This window comes from Seriola dumerili, unplaced genomic scaffold, assembly GCF_002260705.1.
Source record: "Seriola dumerili isolate Sdu_G_001 unplaced genomic scaffold, Sdu_1.0 BDQW01000200.1, whole genome shotgun sequence".
NCBI classification, from domain to species: Eukaryota; Metazoa; Chordata; class Actinopteri; order Carangiformes; family Carangidae; genus Seriola; species Seriola dumerili.
In genome coordinates, this window is record NW_019174455.1 from 1,077,449 (window position 1) to 1,092,172 (window position 14,724).

Sequence of the window (14,724 nt, forward strand, 5' to 3'; positions counted from 1 at the left end):
CTCTGATAAGACCCAAAGGAGTGTGTCCTGAAATAGTGCTCCTATGGCAGCATGCTTACCAGACCTTGGTTGTCATGATTACCATAATAAACATGCGATTGTACGAGAACGGTGTACCTACCTTTGTCACCATGGTTACTATAATAATGGTCATGGCTTGGTTAGGCTTAGGCACTAAAACTACTTGGTTAGCTTTAGGAAAAGATCATTCTTTGGGTTAAAATAAGTGCTTCCTCAACATTATAATCCTAGTTGTCATGGTTACAATATAAATAGATTACCGGCCAAACCCTCCCCTTTCAGGGCGGGGGCCTTGTGGGTAACCTGTGTGTGACATAGTGATTGAGGTGTTTTGGGAAGTAGAGCTCTCCCATGTGTATGTCGTTGAGTCAGACTGCACCGTATACTGTGCAGCTGGAGAACCTACAGGTAGTCAGCAAAAGTGTCTAGATAAGCTCAGGATAACGGCATAAAAGTGTTGATTGGCCGGGAATTGTGTTTGCTGCCTGAATGGGAATAAGCATTACGAACATCATTGCAACGTCATCATTCTTCAGCAGAGTGGTCCGGACTGAGAGCTAGGTACCAGGTTGTACAGAGAGCTGACCATTAGATTGATACCAGTTTCATATGAAGTCACTGCCAGCAGCCAGTTAGCTTAGCTTTGCATAGACTGGAAACAATGTGAAACAGATAGGCTATAACTAAAGCTAACCCACCATCCCGCTGACACAATATGCTTCATTGTTCATTGCTTCATCCATGCACAGACCCAGGTGTAATAACCACAGGTTACTGTGGTTTTATGTGTTATGTTTAAGATGTTAGCCTCATGCTTTTCATGTGTTGTTAGCATTATGCTAAGTGTTGATTATCGTCCAGTCAACAGACTGTGTATACTTGTTAAAGCTAAGATCTCTGTGGTGACTAGTTGTTGTGTTCTTAGTGGTTTAATTAGATTTAATGAATATCCTCGTAGTCCAGTTAAAATATACATTTATGTAAAGAAACACTATTGTCTGTCAGAGCTTAGCTTAGGCTGACTCTGACTAAAAACAGGTTAGAGTCTTGCATGTTCACCTCTGATTTAACTGCTGCTGCAGTCTTATATTATTAAACCCACTGTGTTGAATGTTATTGTTTTTATTCTTTTTGATGAATATATACTTATTAATCTTTTTATTATTATTTATTATTCTATGCTCTGCTTTTTTTATTGTGTAAAACACTTTGAATTTCATATGTGTATGAAATGTGCTAAATAAATAAACTTGCCTCACTCTGTTCTCTACAGAACCAGTAACAGTCTGACTTACATTATGTGAATGTCTGAGTATGATGCACCAGCTGCACCCTGTGCCTCCACCCAGCATCGTAGTTCTGGAAATACTGGGCGCTCTGGTGTAGCAGCTCCAACCCTGGCTGCCACCTTGTCTATCCTTGCCAATGTGGGAACTCAACAGGAAGTGATCTCACTGCCTCAGAAAAACAAGAGCCAGCGTTTCCATCTGCTGTGCTCTCCCTCTCTTTGGGGATCTGTGTTTCTACCAACAACAGCTGTTTCTGTGCAGATATGAACCAGTGGTTAAGCTCAGACTCTTACCTTAACCCCCAAACCCTGTCTGAAACAGACAGTAGCATCCTGCTCTGATAAGAAGGGAACTCACACACACACACACGCACACGCACACACACACACACACATTCAAAGCTGTAAACCTTATTGGATATGTTCTTTTCTTGTTCATGTTATGCCCATGTCAGGACCGTGAGGTCAGCTGAGGTCATGTTAGGCCGGCTGTCTTCATCAGTTCACCTCTACTGTACACTAAATGGTGCATAGAGGGAAACGTATGGTGGCCCTGAGAACTCAAAGCACTACAGGACAATCTTTGTGGTCTGTGTTGGAGGCTGTTGATGGATTTCTGGGGTAAATAGTGAGTTACAGTAATCTAGATGGTTACTGAGCATGAATGGCTGTGAATCAAAGACCCTGGGAAACTAAGATCTGGCTCACAGAGTCCCTGTGTGATGTGTGTCCAAACATCATCACTTCACACACAGCTCCCAGCAAGCACACAGACCTGCTACAGCTCCAGTTCAGCTTGTGTTGGCAGAATGATTAGTGGTGTAGTAATACTTCAAGCCACAAGATGGAGGTATACACAGCAAGACTGAGTGTGCGGGGGGGGGGTTTACTGGCTTTAAGATGAGAGGAGGGTCCCAAAGTAGGAGGAGAGTGTGGCTGAGGAGACAGGGAATGGGAAAAAAGATGAGAGGAAAATGGACATAGCGTCTGACTCTGCCATGCTGTCACTTCTGAAGAGAAGTTTGTCTACCCAGAGTCCAGGAAGTAAGAGCTCTCTGTTTCTCTCCCTCCCCCCTCTGTCCCTCCCTCTCTCTTTCCATCCTGACCATCTCTCTGCTTCCAGACCAACAGAGGTTTTCCAGACGACCTGCAGACAGATGTGGACGCTGCTGCTGCTCTCATCACTCAAGAAACCTGGAGCGACCTGCCTGGACCCAGATGGCAGCAGCATGCCACCGTGAGCAGCATTGAGCCGTCCTCGTAAGTACACTGCACTCTCATGTACATGTGCTGTCCGACAGGCATGTTTTCTGCTACATGTACAGGACACATGCTGCTGGTTTCTCACACTCTCCTCATGTAAATAAAGACTTCATGTTGTGATGTTTCAAAGCAGCTATAGATTTAGTTCATAATGAGAAACGTGGGATTGCTGAAATGACAGAAAAACCTTCAGACGGCTGAGACGTGATGTCATCTGAAAACCTCATTCTGTTCCAACTGCCTGATGGGAAAATGAACTGTTAATCCATTGCCTGGAACATCACCATCCACTCATTTTACTGATGTTTTTATTTTACTTTAACGGTCAGTTCACCCAAAGTAAAAACATGTTTCACAAGGCACATTAGCTCTTCAGCACCAGTGTGCACAACCCTCTGGTTATTTAACAGCACTGTGATGTTCTTATGATTGCTACTCTGTCCACCTGGATACAAATCATCTGTGGCTCAATAAAACAAGTTCTATAACACGTTCAGAATATAAAAGGCTCATAGTGAATGACAATATAACTCACTGACCTGTGAGTGACGCCAATACAGATAGAGGTGTAACCATGACGATAAAGCTCCCCTTACCTAACAGGGTTTATTGTAGTAACCATGATGATGAAGCTCCTCTAACCTAACAGGTGGTTATTACTGTAACCAAGACAATGAAATTATGTTTGTTGTGATATGATGTTTCCTGAAGTTAAACAAGTTGGTGGTGGTGGCGGTGTATCACATTCCTCTATCACTGTCCTGGTGCTACCAAAACTCACTGATACCCACCAGAGCACTAGATGTGTATTAATTAAATAGTAACAAAGGCAATATTTCCTCCTGTTGGAGTAGCATTAGCTAAAGCTAGAGTGCCCTTTAAAAGTTAAATCATCCCTGCAGACACCAGTCGTCAATGAAATGTCAGAAAGATGCTAACGATGCTAAGATAGGACAGACGTGACGTTCAGTAGATGTTGGATTTTATTTGTCATAATGATGTTGACATCAGACATCTGTGAGTTACTTTACAACCACAACATGGTTGTCATTGTCGTTAGCTGTTGTCAGCGTTTTACGTCAGATCAATGTTGGTGTTAGACGTTGATCTGACATTGACACAGCTGTGTGTCTGCAGGGATGTTTCTGTGACGCAGGTTTAAAACAAACACTAAATTTTTAAAGTTGCAATAATCAACAGTTTTTACAATAACATCGTAAGATTCAGATATTTCCCTCAGGAGCTGGTGGAGACCAAACACAGAGCTAAAAGAGATGGCGCACTGGACTGAGATTCATTATATGTTACAGAATTACAACTGAATTAATGATAATATCTTCTGGATGTGTAGACAAGCAACTCTTTGCCAGATCAACTTAAAAGATGATAATACTATGTTAATATTGAGTTCATAACTTGTTTGTTTTCCCCTAATTGGCCAAAAAATGCATTAAATGTATTATTGCAGATTTAAGAAAGGGATCTGCAGTAGGTTCTGTATCTCAGAAGTTTCTGGAGTTTAGTCTGTGCAGTTGTGTGTGGAGTTGCAGCTGCTGAGAGAGAGGGAGGGACGAGAGGGGCTGTAATTGAGGGAGGTGGAGAGAGGAAGGGAAGTTTAGGGTGGGTGCCTTTAGTGGAGCATGATGTCAGAGGAATGTGTCGAGCCTCTCCTTTAATGAGCTGGAGCTGTGCGGAGCAGCAGACACCTCACACACAACACTCACAAACAAAACACTAAAAACCATTTTTATTCTGTGGTACATTTCCATTGTGTTTACTGTAGAAAAATGCTTTAAGTAAATATAATTCAAATATCTACACACAGAATCAATGATATCAACCCCACACTGTCATCTGAGTATCAGAGAATGTGTTTTCAGTGGTGAATTTTCATCTTCGTTCAGCATCCGGTCCTGCAGCTGGAGCCTGTTGCAGGGATTACAGAGATGGAGGACAGGGGAGAAGAAGAGGAAAGGAAGGGAAATGAAAAGGGAGTGGACAGACAGATGGAAAGAAAGAGAGAGTGACTAATGTGTGGGAGAGCCAGATGCTGAAACAGCTGGACTGACAGTGACTAACATTAGCAGTGAGGTAAGACAGAGGATGGAGAGACAGGCTGTGTGTGGAGGGCAGCTGCTACTGTAAACCAACCACAGTGAAGTCACATGTATTTATAGCAGCTTAGTCATGATCCCAGAAATGAGACTTTAATTCTAAATCAGTTTAACCCTGAAGAAGCTTCAACAGTGTTAAAATGACTCCATGGAGCCTGGTGATATAACATGTGTATCAAAATGTTCCACCTTCAATACTGAAGATTTTCACTGACATTAGCATTAGCATACCCTCCTCCAACACGTAGAGATAGTCAATCACACATGTAGCTAAAGCCAGTAACAGCACCCCCCCCACAAGTTATAATCTGACTTTTCCTCATTAAAATGTCTAAAAACAGCTAGACCTATGTTCTACATGTTGTTGAGTTGTGTTCTTACATTATCACAAATGTTTCCATCAATTCTCAAACCAGAGAAATCTGTGATTTCAATCATGGTAATACTTTGTTTCTTTCAATGACATCATATCCTCTATGATCATGTGTCAGTGTGTTTGTCTGACAGACGCCCAACACTGACTTTTATCCAGTTTTATATATATATATATATCTTTTTTTTTTTTTTTTTACATTTTTAATATACACTCTCGGTGGTTTTTAAAGTTTCTCTCAGACGTGTTAAACTCTATAAAAATCCTCTGCTATGATTCATATTTAGTTTAACATGGTTTTCATGTATAAAAACTGGGTCTGAAGCTCATCTCTTACTTCCTGATTGAGAAACCTGGATCAGGCCTTTAGCCCCGCCCACCACCTGCTTGCTCCAGGTGGACAGGTGAAAGAGCAGAGAGTATCAAGATGGTTAGAGGAGGAAACATCAGAGAGACTCAGCCACATGTTTGAGCCTCAGTCAGACCCAGACTCAGATGAGGAGTCTGTTGAGACCAGAACCAGAGACTAGCAGACGTATCAGAATGGTTAGCATAGTTAGCATCTTTTATTTGTTTATGTTGTTTGTTAGCTTGAAACTGGCAGTGGCTGACACAGTGTTAGCAGCTGTGCTAATGCTAACTCTCTCTCTGTACTGACAAGGTTTCAGGTTTATTTAGCCCCGCCCCCCGTCCCCACAAGTTGACAGGATTGGTTCCTTAGGTTTGTCACGTATGAAACCCTGGCTGTCTGAATCTGTTTTTATGAGACTGTCATTGGTTCACTCCAGTTCAAGGTGGAAACACTCAGTCATGGTGTTGATGAACTTTTCTCTCATCATATGTCTTGTATTATATAAAAACCTCATATGGATGTTAACAAGGTTAAACACTGGATTTTCATCAGAGGATCTTTAAATATATATTTTAACCACATGAAGGATCTTCAGTCATCAGAGAAACCATCTGAATAAATGTTACTGGTTTTAATCCCCTGGTCTGTTGTGGAGAGACTCTAAAACCTCCTGAACAACACTGGACCCAACTTAGTCTACTGGTCCAGACCAAGTCAGGGTGGAGCAGTGACACCCCTCAATGTACTGGAGGGTGTATAGTATATTGTACTAATGTACAAATGTCTTGAATGAATGTATTGTGAGTTTTCAGATGATGCTGTTGTGTAATTAATGCTGCAGCAGCTGTGTGTATTCACTGTGTTGGGTTGAAATTGTGGATCTGGTTTACTTCGATCCTCCACTGGTTGGTTTTCCACTGAGTCATCTGCTGTTTCCATCACAGTCTGGGAAAAGATCTCACATGCACATCTGGAGTGAAGTCAGGAACATTTCTATAAATAACATGTGACTGGTAAACAGGCTGAGAGGGGGAGGGGGGGGGGGGGGGGGGGGTCCTGCTGATCAGGAGATCAGATCAGATCCACTGTATGTCTGTGGTGGATCATCTGACTGAATTACATCACCTGCCACCTGGATAGAGACAGTCTGACTGCAGCAATCACTCACACTGTGTGTTTGGTACCAAATGTGTAACCCCCCCCCCCCCCCCCCCCTTTTGTAGATGTGGTTCACTGAGCCACGTCTCCTCTGGATGAGGAAATAAAGAGACCAGTGTTTCATTTAATGTGGCCACAGCAGCTGTACGCCAGCGTGTATGTGTGTATGTGTGTGTGTGTGTGTGTGTATATGTGTGTGTGTAGACTGGAAATAAAAGCTAAATTCAGCTGGCTGTTGTAACTGCAGAGGTTACTGTAGGACACGGAGAGAAGGTTCTGGACTCAGAGCGCTGAGAGAATCTGTTGCTGCTCAGGGTTGGAATCAAAGTCTGTTCTCTTCTCTTGTGACTTATCACTTCATACACCTGTCTGTACCCATGGTAACTTCACCTCACCTGTGTGTTCACAGCTTCATCCACCTGTCTCCTCTCTCCACCTGGTGAAGATGTAGTCTGTTTGATCTCCATGGAGATGTCTCCAGACACAGCTTCCTCTGCCTTGTTGCTACGCTCCTTGTGGTTGCTGTTTCTCCTGACCCCCATCACCGGGACGACAGACTCTGCCCCCACACCTGACACGTCTCGGTCTTTCAATACCACATTGTTGTTCGACAGTGGCGCCCCAGGCTACAGCTTGAGGAACTGCAGCTGCTCTGCACCTGTGCTGGACTGTGATGAAGCCCTGGCCAACTCTCTGTGCAGGTGTCACACTGTCCTGCGCTCGGCTCTGCCCCTCGCTGGGCTCAGAGATCCTGGACAGCTTACTGTCTGGGTGAAGGAACTCTGGGTCCTGGAGGAGCTGCTGAACAGAAGCATGGTTGGCCATTTACACTTGTCTTTCTGTGGAATAAAACCAATGCACAGTCAGTACCTTGCTCTGCTGGGTCTGCAGACCCTCAGGATCCACAGTGCAGCAGCAGAAGCTCCGTATCGCAACCAGGAAATCACACTCCTCCCTGCAGGGGGGGCTGCAGTGGAGCTTGAGGCCCTGTCCTTTGACCTCTCCTCCTCCTTCCACCTGACCATCCTGGATGTGGCCGTGCTCAATGGACGCTCTGCCCTGAAGGCGTACAGTGTTGTGGGACCACCTGCTCCCACCCTCTCCCAGCATTTCCCCCTCCTGGCCAGTCCCCTCACTCTTGGGGACCCTGTGGACCCTGTAGACCCTGTGGACCCTGTGGACCCTGTGCACCCTGGAGATCAGGCTGCAGAGCCTCTGCAAAAACTGCTCGTCACATTTGTCTACTGACAACAAGTTCTCACTGGAGCATAGTCAGGTCTGTAGCAGGAGAGACAGCTGGTGCACAGGGATCATATACAACACAGCTGAAGGTTTTTACCCTGACACGTCTCATCTGACACATTCTCTGTGGAGTAGATCACAGTTTGTGTGAATGTTAGTCTGAACTGTCTCCAGATGCTTTTTCTTCAAAGAGACGCTGATTTCATTTGGACTGCTGTTTTCATCCCTGCTGACATATCTCTACAGCCATAACCCACACCGACCCAAGACTGGGTCCTGCTCAGACCAGCTGCAGTCTGTGGTGTGTACACAGGCTTAACTGTTTACATCCATTAATATTATCTCATAGCCTTAATGTCTATATACAGGTCAGTGTGTTACAGGCTCGTAGACACTCTGATCACCTACTACAAATAATTCAGTTTATTAACACCCCCGCTATAAAGAAGCTTCACAGTTCATAGGTCATAGGTCATAGATCACTTCAAACAAACAGGTCATTCATTTGAATTGCACACAGACGTGATCTGGTCAGAGTCTGTGTATATTCCTGTCTCGAGATCGTGGTGCGACTGGGGATTTGATATTGTGGCTCCAGTTCCAAGACTGAGACCTGGATCCACATTCTGTCATATATATCTGTCTCATCAGTCTACTCTGGTGAGGGTCCAGCAGCAGAACACAGATCCTCTGATCTGTGTAGAACCCAGAACACTTGGGTTCTATCACATTCTGCTTCTGTGACGCTTCAGTGTCAGGGTCAGCTGATCAGCACAGTTTAGCTTTGTTAGCTCAGCTGACTGATGAGTGACCAGGACAGGTAACAGGTCGAGGTAGGGTGATCAGGAGTTTTACACAGTTGTAAATGTTGGTAAAACATGTCAGTGTTAAAATATAAGACGACATGTTGACATGGTTCAGAGCTCTGATGTTGGAGGGGTAGATGGTTACCATGGTAACATCACTGTGTGTCCACATCTGGCCTGAAAACATTTCCTGTCGTTCAGATACTGTATGTCATATCGGTACATCAGCAGGGGCGTTAGTGAGGAGGCTGTGACTTGGAGTATCCATGTGGACACTAGAATCCTAACCCCATCTTAACATCAGGACAGGGTTCAGCTCAGAGGAGAGCAGCAGCAACATCCCTTGTCATAGCTAGGTTACGACAACATGTAGCCAGAGTCTTTAAGGGCTCACCCATTACCCCAGACCACTTACCTCACATATCTGCTGGTCCACCATAGAGTCTGCTGGTCCACCATAGAGTCTGCTGGTCTACCATAGAGTCTGCTGGTCCACCATAGAGTCTGCTGATCCACCATAGAGTCTGCTGATCCACCATAGAGACAGGGGACAAAGGTAGTCACAGCATTAACCAACAGTCAGATCCCCGGCCCAAAACCACATCTAATTCCAAAAAAAGGTGGGTTCCAGCAGTGTGACACCAAAACAGTGAGCAGACCTGGACTCCAGAGCATCTGACATACCTTGATCACAGACTCCATGCTCCAACTGAAGTTGTTGTGTGATGAACGTCTTTCTGAGACACTTTGTGTAGTTTTTGACTTTGTCACCCATCTTTGGAAAGAGCATGACAATTAAACAGTCAGTAGTGAACTGTAGTAGTTCTGTCAGTCAGTCACAGATTCTGGTCAAACCAGAACACACTTCAATATTTGGGGCCCTGTAGTGTCGACTTTACTAATGTGAACTGGTTGTTTTCTTATTACTTAAAGAAAAGGACGAGACCTGTCTGTTCTTAGTGAAGAGGAGAATATGTGACTGCTACAACAACACAGAGAGATTGCGGTGATTTTCATGAGGCTGGATGACCACCGAGATAAAGTGGTAATCTGATTAAATCCACATTTCTTTGATAAGAATCAGCACTGCAACACAATTCAGCACTGAGATGACGCAGGGCCTGATGTGGCTCCTGTGTTCTTGAGGACTCAGAGGGGCCCGGGGTCAAAACTTAGATTTTATACCTTTAATTTCTCAGTTGCCATGATGATTAAATGCTGCATATCTTTATATAAATGTGTGTTAAATCATATTATCACAAATCCCCCCCCCCCCCAGAAATCTTATGTTTAAGATTTCTGAACTATGTTTATGCATCTGTGGCTCTGTTGAAACATGTGCTCAGTGTGTACCTGCTCATGCTCTGTATAGGCTCAGTACAGTCTTAGTGGTTCTGTGGGGAAGAGGACAAGGACAAATTTTCCCATTTGGAAACTAATTTTTCAGATTATTCTAACACCACATGCTTCAGTGTCAAAGGAGCATCATGGGAAAACAAGATGTCCTGTGGCAGCTGACTGCAGCAAACAATGACTGGACCCAGTCCAGAGAATCCAAGGGGGGTCAGAGCTGGACCACACTGTTGTTGTCTGGGACAGAGGTTGAAATTGTTTAATAAAGTAAATTATAGTGAAAGGACAAACAGACAGAAGACAGTATATCGGCAATGAGGAGGCGCAGTGGGCTCCCTGTTATGAAGGCTGCGTTTTTCCAGCTGCTCTTATTGAGTGCAGATGGCCTAATAAAACAAGTTGTTTTGAAACAGGTTAAAATGGACGCCCAGTGAACAAGAGTCCCAGAGCCCAGATCCAACAGACCTCAGTGTGTTTGGATCAAAACAAGGACTCTGAGTCTCTGGAGCGGGACAAGTTCTGCAGTTATTAACCAGCCTCAGGCCAAGTTGGCAACATTCATGGAGGAGGGAGACAGAGAGAGAGAGAGAGAGAGAGAGAGAGAGAGGGAGAGAGAGAGAGAGAGGGGAAGAGAGAGAGAGAGAGAGATTTCTTCTTCTGGTTGTTTTTCAGTCTCTTTAACCAAGACAAGATTTGGACAGTTTGAAGGAAGTGAAAAAGAAGTCACAGCTTCTTCTGCTTTCATGTTGTCTTCCTCTTTCTGGTTCCAGTTCATATCCTGTCAAAGACTCTGTTAAATCTCCTCTCTTTCTCTTCTCTTCTCTTCTCTTCTCTTCTCTTCTCTTCTCTTCTCTTCTCTTCTCTTCTCTTCTCTGCATCTCAGCACCTTATGTACTTTCATCAGGGAGTGTAATTATTCAGATTGTTAAGATTGTGTGTAACCCACAGGTGTGTGTCTTACATTGCAGATCTGCATTTTTACAACCTTTGACAAGCGCAGCGACTCAAGGTTAAAGAACAGTGTGTGTTCAGACAGAGCTTGTGTTTGATTTGTATATACTTTGGCTTATTTAAGCAAATTCCTGGAGCTGATTTGTCTCTCATGACGACGTGGATTAGTCTTTGGTCCACAGACCTTCTCCCTCTGTACAGTGAGAGAATAAAAAGATTTAAAAAGTGGTTTTGTGGTTGTGTTTTGATTAAATATTTTTTACATGAGGTGAGAGTCTCCAGGTAAATGTAAGGTTCTCCCTGATCTGCCTGTAGGCTGAATATTACCATCTGATGTTGAAGATGGTGCTCAAATCTAGGGAGCCTTTCTTGAAATCTTGCGACAAGGTCAGAATCTGTTGTTACGAGATCTCTCTCTGACTGAGCTGTTCAGCAAAAACTGGGTTAAGGTCTCGTCTGCAGTGTCAGCTGTAGGAAAAAATGAGGAGCTGCCAGAATAGTCCACATACCCAACTACAAGGGCAACGCTACTGACAACAGCCATCTCATCAGCCAGTAGAGAAAACCACTTGGCTCCTACAGAATTTGATGACTACAGTATTTTCTGTGAGCAGGTGCATCTACAACAAACTGTCTCAGCAGCTCATCTCCTTCAGCACCATATATCTGAAAATGACTTTGCTCATCGGAGTGGCTCTGAATGCATGTTTTTCTTTTTTGATGACTGCTGTGAAGTAAAATCTTCAAATTTGGAACAAACATTCTCCTGGACTCAAGGATGAATTGATTAGATTTTGGTGGTCAAAGGTCAAAGGTCAAGGTCAGTGTGACCTCACAAAACACTTTTTAGCCATAACTCAAGACTTCACAGCAATTATGACAACATTTCACACACATGGTTCATATATTCTGTGACTCTGGATAAAAAGGAATGTAATCTGAAACTAGTCTGAGTGGAGGAGGCAGATAACCACAAGGAGGTGATTCTAGTTTCTCAGAATATTTCCCCCTGCCCCCAGCTCCATCATTTTTTTGACCTTCATTGAGCCTAATATACTGTCATAAAGTGGAGCTAAACAGTTTAGTAGTTTAATTCAGTGGTTCCCAACGAGCTTATGTTTCTAATGTATAAAATTAACCAGTAGCGACAGCTGTCAGATAAATGAGGTGGTGTAAAAGTATAAAGTAGAATAAAATGGAAATACTCTAGTAGCTAGGCACTGCACTCAAGTGCATCTCTGAGGAGATGTATCAGTTAACTTCCACACTGTTAGACTGATGAGAAGAGCTGTCACTGAGCAGAGCACTGTAGTGAGCAGGACTGACCTCTGTCTACTGAGGGATGGTGTTTCATCAGTGAACTTCTGTCCACAGCCACATTAATCCAAGTTTTTAAATAGGAAACCCCACTGTGTGAGATGGCACACTGTAATGTGTCCCACCACAGGACGACCAGCTGGACCTGATGTTAAATAACAACAGTAAAGGAATCAGCAGCTCAGCCTGGACACGTGGTGACAATATCAGATATCACAGCTTCATCCGTACTCACCTGTGTGTGTGTCAGACACCTCCAGTGCACTCAGGAAGATAAGATTGATAAAACTCAGCGTGTTCAAATCAGTTTGTGTGAAGAGCATCAGTGCATTTGCTTCCACTCAATGTCTGTAATGTGAGGCTGCATCCAAAACATTTTTGAAACATAACTCATAATACATGACACTGTTGTGTCATGTATTATGAGTTATGTTTCAATAATACATAATACATGACACAACAGTGTCATGTATTATGAGTTATGTTTCAAAAATGTTTTCTGATATACAAAGTGTCAAACACATTAACATGAGCAACAGTTTTGATGACATTGATTTTTAGAATGATAGATTTTTAACTACTCACAGTGAATTGAATCAGTAAAACTTACTATCACAGATCTGTATCTGTGTTGGTATCTCAGGACCACTGCAGACATGTTCCAGGGACTTAATTTCTCATTGGCACTGAGTCATGTTACAGCTTATATAATGTCACAGAAAGCTGTCTCAAGACTGCCCTCTAGTGGCCTGTCTACCACTGAGCAGTCAGAGCAGTCAGTGAGGTTTGGTAACTGCCCACTGACAGGAAGTGAATGACTGTCTTCAGAATAGTGTAAACAGAGAGAGACCTTGTGTTAGAGCAGGTAAGACATGAGTCTATCATTAATGACTGAGGTGAAGAAGAAGTCAGATCTTTAACTGAGGTTAAAGCAGCAGCTCTGTGCCTCTCTGTCTACAGTCTCACATCCACATTCTAAAGTATAACTATCAAAACGTAATGAAAGCACCACACTGGGCATCACAGTCCTGTCAGAATGACTTTTTATTATAATCTCATAATTGTGGAATTTTATTACTGATGAATTTAAGCTAGTAGCATTGTAATGTAGAAGCAGGTGGTAGTGGAGCTCATGTTAACTACTTATTGTACTGTTGGATATTCTTAGTGTGACCATCATATTTGCAGTTAAACAGGTTCTTACGTAAAAGTACAACACTCTCTCTGAAATGTAGAGGATAAAAGAATAAACTAAAACACCTCAGATCTGTACTACAGTACAGAACCTGAGGAAATGAACTTCACTTTCTATCACTGACTTATATTAACAGCATCATGTACCCTGTTTCCCCTTCCTGAGCTGCTGAATGGTTTGCCAGAACTTCCTTGAGAACTTCCATTAAAGTCATCCTATAGCCTCCTGGAGCTCCACCCACACTGCCTGTTGTTTCAGAGACCCCTGGGTCAATCAAGCCCAAAAGGCTTCCTTCCTCAGCTTGAAGGCTTCCTTCACTGCTGGTCGCCTCGACAGACCGACGATCTTCAGAACACAGCCCCTACCTACCTGCCTCTGCAATGGAGGCTTTGAACATGGCCCAGTTCACCCTCACTACATGTTTGGGTTTGCCTGGTCTGTCCAGCAGCCTTCCCTCACCATCTGATCCAATTCACCACCAGGTGGTGATCAGTTGACAGCTTTGCCACTCTCTTCAGCCAAGTGTCCAAGACATATGTTGATACAGATCTGACAATATGACCATAAAGTCGATCATCAATCTTTGGCCCAAGGTGCTCTGGTAAGTACATTCATGAGGTACCAAACTATGACTAGCACAGAAGCTCAATAACAAAGCACCACTCAGGTTCAGATCAGGGAGGCTGTTCCTCCCAATGACGCCAATCCATGATTCTCCATCGTTGCCCACATGACTGTTGAAGTCCTCATGCAGAACTATAGAGTCCCCAGGTGGAACTCTTTATAGGACACCGGCCAGAGCCCCCAAAAAGGCCTGATACCCCGAGCTGCTGTTCGGTGCATAAGCACACACAACAGTCAGAGCCTTACCCCTAGGGACCCGCAGTTGCATAGAGGTGACCCTCTTGCTTCCCCGGCGAGAACTCCAACACAGTGGAGCTCAACCGGGGGCTTGTCAGTATCCCCATAACCGCCCGGCGCCTGTCACCCAGGAAACTTTTGAAAATGTGAGAGTCTGAGAGTCCAGCCTACAAATTATATTCTCCAGACATAAAGGAACTTTTGGTTGTTTGCTACAATACCCAACAAAAATCATAAATGTTTTATTTTTTTCTGTGAAAATTAAATGAAATCATGACTCATATTGCAATATCTGCCAAAAATAATTGCAGTATGATTTGATAATGCATGTAATTCAGCCCCATAGTTACTGTTTTTGTCCTGTTCAACACAGACATGAATGGGAGCAAATTTACAGATAATTACAATCACTAAAAGTGGTCCATCAGGG

The 14,724-nt window shown here is 43.6% G+C and overlaps 1 protein-coding gene across 1 annotated transcript; it reads left to right on the top strand.

The window, feature by feature from the left end:
- The first annotated feature begins 2,278 nt into the window (after nucleotides 1-2,278).
- Nucleotides 2,279-9,384, top strand: cunh21orf62 (chromosome unknown C21orf62 homolog). The gene is made up of 3 exons (XM_022753882.1): nucleotides 2,279-2,353; nucleotides 2,433-2,569; nucleotides 6,979-9,384. The coding sequence occupies exon 3, from the start codon at nucleotides 7,035-7,037 to the stop codon at nucleotides 7,815-7,817; it is 783 nt and encodes a 260-aa protein (XP_022609603.1). The 5' UTR covers nucleotides 2,279-2,353; nucleotides 2,433-2,569; nucleotides 6,979-7,034; the 3' UTR covers nucleotides 7,818-9,384.
- Nucleotides 9,385-14,724: the final 5,340 nt, after the last annotated feature.

Bases quoted from the DNA above. Each gene is read 5' to 3' on its own strand.
- cunh21orf62 (XM_022753882.1), top strand. From the start codon at position 7,035: ATGGAGATGTCTCCAGACACAGCTTCCTCTGCCTTGTTGCTACGCTCC.